Source organism: Arachis ipaensis, chromosome B06, assembly GCF_000816755.2.
Source record: "Arachis ipaensis cultivar K30076 chromosome B06, Araip1.1, whole genome shotgun sequence".
In the NCBI taxonomy this organism is placed as follows: Eukaryota; Viridiplantae; Streptophyta; class Magnoliopsida; order Fabales; family Fabaceae; genus Arachis; species Arachis ipaensis.
In genome coordinates this window covers 4,012,224-4,021,064 of record NC_029790.2, presented here as the reverse complement: position 1 = coordinate 4,021,064, position 8,841 = coordinate 4,012,224, and the positions used below count along the sequence as shown (strand labels likewise).

Sequence of the window (8,841 nt, the reverse complement as noted above, 5' to 3'; positions counted from 1 at the left end):
AATAATTGGTCATTTATGAAAGTTAGAAATTTAATTAATAAATAATTTAAACTTCAGGATCAAATTGGACATTTAAAAAAACATTTTCTCAAATAAAGAAAAATGGTAAATTAATTTAAATTAACTAATTTTGAAGTTTGAAGTTCCAATTCAGAATAGTAATTTGAATGAGAGTAGTAGATGTGATGGTTTGTGTTGGTAACTGAAAAGTGAAAAGTGAGAAGAGCATTACAAGCGTGGTGTCCTTGTTGAATGATTTTCTGACACCACAAAAAAGCCAAGATATATTCACAAGTGATTTTTCCAAGTGACCAAACCAAACAAACTTGCTGCTGCTATACATTATTAAATTTGTAAAACGCATTTTAATATTTTTCATATTTATAAGTTTGCAGAGAGGTCAGAAAAATTCAAACTGGAGAAAACCACCTCGATAACTAAACCAATTTCAAACACACACACCACCGGCGCAACTCCTCGTTGCCACTATCAACCACGAATGTCCCATTAACGTCGTTACAATGCTTCACATCACTTGCATGTTGCTCTTCTTCTTCCTCCTCTGCCCTCATGCCACACTCACACTCAACTCCGACGGCCTCTCCCTTCTGGCTCTCAAGGCTGCAGTCGACTCCGACCCCACCGGAGCCCTCTCCGCCTGGTCCGACACCGACCCAACCCCCTGCCGCTGGCCTGGCGTCCTCTGCTCCCCCAACAACCGCGTCACCCAACTCTCCCTCCCAAACAAGTCCCTATCCGGCTACCTCCCCTCAGAGCTCGCATCCCTAACCTCCCTCTACCGCCTCTCTCTTCCGTACAACAACTTCTCAAGAACCATCCCTTCTCCTCTCTTCACTTCCCTCAACAAACTCCTCGTCCTCGACCTCTCTCACAACCAACTCACGGGTCCCATTCCCATCCAAGTCCGATCCCTCAAATGGCTCCGCCATTTCGATCTATCCTCCAACTCCCTCAATGACTCTCTTCCCCAAGAGCTTTCCGAACTCTCTTCCCTCGTCGGTACCTGCAATCTTTCATTTAACCACTTCTCCGGCGAGATTCCCCCCTCGCTCGGCAAGCTTCCGGTCATTGTCAGCCTCGACCTCCGTGGCAACAACCTCACCGGAAAAATACCACAGGTTGGCTCCCTGCTCAACCAGGGTCCTACCGCGTTCGCCGGAAACCCTGGCCTCTGTGGTTTTCCTCTCCAGAACTCGTGCCCGGAGTCTCAGAAACCTAACATTTTACCCGCAGATCAGCCTCAGAACCCGAAGGCACTTCGTGCCGGTGGCGCTGGCAGTGGCAGCGGTGCCGGAGAAGACGCGAAGGCTAAGGAACGTAGCGGCTCCGTCGCGGTCCTCGTGATCTCGGGTCTCTCCCTGGTGGTCGGCATAGTTTCTCTCTCGCTGTGGGTTTTCCGGCGACGGTGGAACAACGACGACGGCAAAATGAGGAGCAGAAAATTGAACAATGAGGTTATCGGCGGTGGAGATGGAGGAGCAATAGGAGGAGGGGAGGGGCAACAAGGTAAATTCGTTGTGGTTGACGAAGGGTTTAACTTGGAACTCGAAGATTTGTTGAGAGCTTCTGCTTATGTCGTTGGGAAGAGTAGGAGCGGAATCGTGTACAAGGTCGTCGGAGTAGGGAAGGGTGGCACGTGTGCACCTCCGCCGCCGGCGACGGTTGTGGCGGTCCGGCGTCTCAGCGAGGGCGATGCCACGTGGCGGCTGAAGGATTTCGAGTCGGAGGTGGAGGCCATTGCGAAGGTTCGCCACCCAAATGTGGTTCCTTTAAGAGCTTATTACTTCGCAAATGATGAGAAGCTTCTCATCACGGATTTCATCCGCAATGGAAGCTTGCATGCGGCGTTGCACGGTATCAAATTCTCATTCTTTTTGTGTTGCTTCAACTCAATAATTAAGTTATGATTAATTGGCTAAACTATATTTGTTGTTTTATAAGTGTGTTCACATTTGTTGATTGTTATGTAATCTTTGTGAGTATAGATTATGGTGTGCATTGATAGCAGCCACCATGTGATCAGGTTCAAATTCTAGGTTTTTGCTTTTAAGAGTCACAATAATGTTGCCATGTGATGTGATTGAACCATGATCATTATTGTACGTATTCACTATATGATCGACGAAATGTAACTTTCACATGTTAGTTTTCTTTCTTCCTTTTTGTTATGCTTTTGGTGATATATTGATAGGGTGATATGTAATTCCACCAAGTATTGTTATGCAAAAATCTGTCTCAGTAACTAAATCAGCCACACAAATAAATATACGTTGATTTACTCCCTTTTCAATTTCAATATATATTTTGTATTCGAACATGTATTTTATAGGAGTAGCTGATTTAGACATTTAGCAGCTAATTTTCGGTGAAAACATGTAGCTTAGTTGATTTTATGGGGTGGGCCATGGGGGCCATCCCCCTTCCTTTTTTCTCTTTTTAAATTTCTTTTGTTTGTGATCACACACAGTGGTTGTAACTTTATGTTGGTGATCCTTGTGGGCATTCAATTGAATCAATCCAAAGTAAAGCGTCTTTAGGGGTGGTCCTACATTGAAACCATAGTGATATCTGCAAAAGTTTAATATTTTCAGTATATTTTTTGTGTGACCCCATTTGGGTAGCTGAAAAAACCCCATAGCTGGTCCCCGTGCTGTCAACGTCGTTGATCCATAGCGATTTACCTTGGTTGATTATGGATAGTGGCTCCATCCGCCATAGTTCTTTGTGCTTGGATTGTATCTTGGTGGTCCAAAAAGTACAGATTTTTGTTCTTAAGCTGATGTTGCATTCAGCATTCTAACTATATAGTATTGGAGTTTACAATGTCAAAATTAGATGCTGAAGTGATTGTATTTGTTGCGATAACAGTCATTATCAATTTTCATCCTTGTGTCATAGTGTGTAACATGCATAACATAGTTATGATCTACGACTACGACATTGTGGAGTCATTTGATGCATATAATTGATTCAACATATTCAAATAAGGCAGCTTTGTGTTTGTTTGTAACATGCTTAACAAGTTGACGTTCTCTTTTTTGCTCTCTTATTTTTTGGGTCCTTTTATACTGAATTGACTCATTGAGCACACAAAACTCTGTGTGGTGGTTGTGATGTCTCTTTCATTACCACTTTCACATGTTAGTATCGTCTGATGCATGTTCTGCTCTCTCTTTCTGGTGTTTTACGGTTGCAGGTGGATCTTCCAATTCAGTGCTGACATTATCATGGACAGCAAGGTTGAAAATTGCCCAAGAAGCAGCAAGGGGCTTGATGTACATCCATGAGTTTGGTGGCCGGAAATATGTTCATGGCAACCTAAAATCAACCAAAATCTTATTGGACGATGATCTCTGCCCTTACATATCAGGTTTCGGACTAACCCGTCTTGGTTTGGGTACCACAAAGTCATCTGCATTGGCACCAAAACGGCAGAATTCTAGTGGATCCTCTACAATGGTTTCAAAGGCTGCAGCTTCTTCTAATAACTACTTGGCGCCTGAGGTTCGCATGGCAGGTGGCAGATTCTCTCAGAAATGCGATGTGTACTCTTTTGGCATAATTCTATTAGAACTTTTGACTGGTAAACTCCCGGATTTCGGACCAGAAAATGATGACATGGTGCTGGAGAGTTTTGTGAGGAAAGCATTCAGAGAGGAGCAGCCATTGTCCGAGATCATAGACCCGGCTCTTTTGCCCGAGGTTTATGCCAAGAAACAAGTTGTTTCTGCATTTCATGTGGCTCTGAACTGCACTGAACTGGATCCGGAACTGCGTCCTAGGATGAAAATTGTGTCTGAGAGCCTTGATCACATCAAGATTCAGTGAAAAAACATGATAGAACCTTGTAAATTTTCGGTTCTTGTGGCTGGCATTTTTTCCCCTCTTGTTCAGATGTTATTTAGAGTGGTGTTTGATTTTGTAATGTTGGGGCCACTTGGATGTACCTTTTGTTTGTTGTATCAATGGAAATTAATTCGCTTCCTTGGCCCTCCCCTGAAATGGCAAGGTACACCTCGAGTATCTTAAGTTGAAAACTTGAAATGTTTACATTCTTTTTTTCATATTTCAGATTGTTCGACTGCTTCAGTTTAATGCATTGAATCTAAGTACGTATCATCATAAAATTGTATTAACTAAATAAGTCACAGCATCAACAACCCCTTCCTTCTTTCAATACAGGAGCCGCTACATGTAATGAAGGGTGGGGTGTTATGTCACACATTTTATTATTTTGCAGTGACTAATCACATAATTATGTCTTACGTCTTATCTAAAAGTTTTTCTGTGGTCTCTGTAAGAAATCAAATTCATGTGAGTAGTGAAGGGATTGCATGCAAAGACATAAAACTATAAAAGGGAAGAGGAACCATGAACTAGGAGTGAACTATCAACTCGGTCCCTGTCTATTTATCACAATGACAACGCAATCCCTCAAGAAAAAAACGATCCACTTCGGTCCCTGTTTTTTATTTCGTGACACAACGTGGTCTCTATAATTGTTTCTCTGTCAACTCGAAATGGAAAATGCTGACGTGTCAAGTTCAAAAATAGACATGAACTTAATTGTCTCTAAATTTAAATTGGTTAGGGGTTTATTTGATCTTATTTTTTAAATAATATCTTTTTTAAATTATTTTTTATTTATTATATTAATATTCTTTTTTTAGTAAATTATTAAATATATGGTATAATAAGTACAAACTAATTAATAAATTATTTAAATTTAAAAATATCATTTATTATTGTTCATACTCTGGCCCAATGATAAGGCCCAGGTCTAAATAAAAGGCCCAATCCTAAAGGATGAGCCCCGCATTTCACCCCAATTCTTCCCAGGAAGTCGGTTCCTACCACGACTTACTCTAATGAAGTCAGGGACGAGAGTTAGCTGGCAGATAAACAGTTGTTTGAATGAGTAACTGCCCCTAGAATCTCTCTAACCACTTCTAGGAGCCATATCTTAACCTCCCTAAGATAAAGGGACGGTTAGCACCCTAAAAAAGTGGCACTACTCCAACGGTGGTTATTGGATCACCACTATAAATACCCTGACACTCCTCAGGTATCTCTAAGTTCCAATACATTCTAAACCTGCTTAATCCCTTTGCTAACTTTGGCATCGGAGTGTCTTTGCAGGTACCACCCCCTCTCACCTCTCACGAACAGGTCGGACGGAGCCCGTGGATCGTCAATCCATCTACAGGCCTCCTTTCTCATACGATTGGGCCAACCAATACCGTCCAGCCCATTAATCTCCGGTTACCCATCGTAACATTCGCGCCGTTGCCGGGGAACCGAGAGATCAACCAGTGATGGCGGACAGATCCCCTGAAGAGGGTCATGTAGAAACAGATTCCGAACAAGAGAATCTGGATACCGGAAATAACGACGCGGACTTAACCCTCCGCCAGGAAATCAACGATCAACACAAAGAGGGTACCTCCGGAGTCAAAATCCCGAAGGTGAATTCCTCTGAAGGCCGTGAATCGGAGAAGGACGGACAGTCCCACGCAACTGAACTTATGGGATTAGTTCATGTCCACCAAAGTCGCTTGGAACAACTAGAACAGGAACGGGAGCGACAAAGGGAGATAGAAAAGCACCTAAGAGAGGAGATGGATCGACGAAAAGAGTTAGAGAAAAAACTCTTAAAGTTAGAATCCTCCCTCAAAGGTCGGAACTCCCGTGACGATAGAGAAGAATCGCCCCTAGGAGGGGAAGATCCTTTTAGTGAGGACATAATGAGGGCAAAGGTTCCAAGAAACTTTAAGAGCCCCGATATGGACCTCTATGACGGAACCACAGATCCAAAGCATCACTTGAGCAACTTTAAAAGTCGGATGTATCTGGCTGATGCTTCTGACGCAACGCGCTGCAAAGCTTTTCCGACCACTTTGTCGAAAGCGGTGATGAAGTGGTTCGACAGCCTCCCCCCGAGGTCGGTAACCAGTTTTGAAGACCTCTCAAAGAAATTCTTGACGAGGTTCTCCATCCAAAAAGACAAAGTAAAACATGCGCCAAGCCTCCTGGGAATAAAGCAGGAGGTCGGAGAATCCTTACGAGCCTACATGGAAAGGTTCAATAAAGCATGTCTAGAAATCCAAGACCTGCCCACTGAGGCAGTCATAATGGGGTTAGTCAATGGGCTCAGAGAAGGTCCCTTCTCACAGTCTATATCTAAAAGGCACCCCATCTCCCTAAGCGATGTACAGGAAAGAGCCGAAAAGTACATCAACATGGAAGAAAATGCTAAGCTGAGAGACTTCAGTTGCCGACCTGGGCACCCTCCCTCAACAAAAGAAAGGGAGAGGGAAACCAAGAAGAAGGAAGAGCTCGGTCTCGATAGACCAAGGAAATATCACTCTTATACTCCTCTAAAGGTCTCTATAGTGGATGTATACAGAGAGATTTGTAATACTGAAAGGTTGCCACCCCCCAGACCCATTAAAAATAAAAAAGGGGGGAGCCGCAACGACTACTGTGAGTACCATAAAATATATGGTCACTCCACAAACGACTGCTACGACCTTAAAAATGTGATAGAAAAACTGGCTAGAGAAGGTCGGCTTGACAGATATCTCATAGAAAGGTTGGACAGTCATGGGAAGAGAAAGCGAGATGATATGGATAGAAGAGACCCACCACCGCAGACTCCGGAGAGACATATCCACATGATCTCAAGGGGGTTCGCAGGAGGGGGACTCACCAAATCCTCTCGCAAAAGGCATCTCAAGAGAGTCTATCAGGTCGGAGGAGAGTCATCCGACCTCCCTACCATTTCATTCACAAAAGAAGATGGGCAAGGAATAATCCCTGGACACGATGATCCAGTGGTAATAACTATGATCCTAGCAAATGCCCATCTCCATAGAACCCTAATAGACCAAAGAAGCTTAGCGGACATTCTTTTCAAGTCCGCTTTCGACAAACTAAGGTTGGATGAAAAAGAGTTAAGAGCCTACCCCGACACCTTGTACGGATTAGGTGACACGCCAATAAAGCCACTGAGATTTTTGCCCTTCCACACCACCTTTGGAAAAGGGGAAAAATCAAAAACTCTGAGTATAGACTTCATAGTCATCGATGTAGGGTCAGCATATAATGCTTTAATCGGCAGAGCTACCCTTAATCGAATCGGAGCGGTGGTATCCACTCCCCACCTTTGTATGAAATTCCCGACCTCAGCGGGGATAGCAACGGTAAGGGGAGACCAGAAATTGGCAAGGAAATGCTACAATGAAAGCCTAAACCTGAGAAGAAAGGGCCGAGAAGTCCACACAATAGAGCTCGGAGGTGCAAGGGCCAGAGAAGAGCTGCGACCACAGCCGGGAGGAAAAACCGAGGAGATACAGGTAGGCGAAGAGGAAGGGAAAAATACTCACATAGGAGCCGACCTAGGGGAAACCCTAAAACAAGGGTTGACTAAGCTCCTAAGAGATAACTCCGATCTCTTCGCCTGGAAGGCATCCGACATGCCTGGGATCAACCCCGAGCTCATGTCCCACAAGCTTTCGGTCTACCCGGGGTCCCGACCTGTACAACAAAGAAAACGCAAGCTCGGCCCAGAACGAGCCCTGATAGTAGAAGAGCAAGTACAGGCGCTCCTGGAAGCCGGTTTCATCAAAGAAGTCAAATACCCAACATGGCTAGCCAATGTAGTGCTAGTAAAAAAACAAAATGGCAAATGGAGAATGTGTGTCGACTATACCGACTTAAATAAGGCCTGTCCCAAGGACCCTTATCCACTGCCAAGTATTGACACCCTAGTAGACTCCAACTCGGGGTATCAATACTTGTTGTTCATGGACGCCTACTCGGGGTATAACCAAATCCCGATGTATGAGTCAGACCAGGAGAAGACGTCATTCATCACGCCCAGAGCTAACTTCTGCTACGTGGTCATGCCATTTGGATTGAAAAATGCAGGAGCCACATACCAGAGGTTGATGAATAAGGTGTTCGCCTTTCACCTTGGAAGCCTAATGGAAGTATACGTCGACGACATGCTGGTGAAAACCGAAAAAGAAGTCGACCTCTTGTCAGATCTCTCACGAGTCTTTGACACCATAAGGTTACACGGGATGAGATTAAATCCCGCAAAGTGTGCCTTCGCGGTAGAGGCAGGAAAATTTATAGGGTTTATGCTGACACAAAGAGGGATCGAAGCAAATCCCGATAAGTGTAGAGCTATCCTGGAGATGAAAAGCCCGACTTGTTTAAGAGAGGTCCAACAACTGAATGGCCGACTTGCAGCCCTCTCCAGATTTTTGGCAGGATCAGCACTAAATCCCTTCCACTGTTCTCCTTATTGAGAAAGGGATGTCAGTTCGAATGGACTCCTGAATGCGAGGAGGCGTTCCAGGAGTTCAAAAGATTCTTGAGCTAACCTCCTATCCTGACCCGACCTATAGCTGGAGAAGACCTCGTCCTATACTTATCTGTAGCAGACAAGGCCGTCTCATCGGCCCTGATAAGAGAAGACGAGGCCGGTCAGCACCCAGTATATTTCATCAGTAAAGTTCTACAAGGTCCTGAGCTAAGGTACCACAAACTAGAGAAGTTTGCCCACTCCTTAGTAGTAGCCTCACGAAGACTACAGCCTTACTTTCAAACTCACACAATAAGAGTCCGCACGAACCAACCCATGAAGCAAATCCTCCAAAAGACGGATGTTGCAGGGAGAATGGTTCAATGGGCAATAGAACTCTCTGAGTTCGACTTGAAGTATGAAACTCGGACGGTGATTAAAGCCCAGTGCCTCACCGACTTCATTGCAGAATACGCAGGAGACCAAGAGGAAAAACCAACTACATGGGA

At 44.4% G+C, this 8,841-nt stretch overlaps 1 protein-coding gene across 1 annotated transcript; it reads left to right on the top strand.

The window, feature by feature from the left end:
- LOC107645442 (receptor protein kinase-like protein ZAR1) lies at nt 199–4,110 on the top strand. The gene is made up of 2 exons (XM_016349464.2): nt 199–1,875; nt 3,218–4,110. The coding sequence occupies exons 1-2, from the start codon at nt 522–524 to the stop codon at nt 3,847–3,849; spliced, it is 1,986 nt and encodes a 661-aa protein (XP_016204950.1). The 5' UTR covers nt 199–521; the 3' UTR covers nt 3,850–4,110.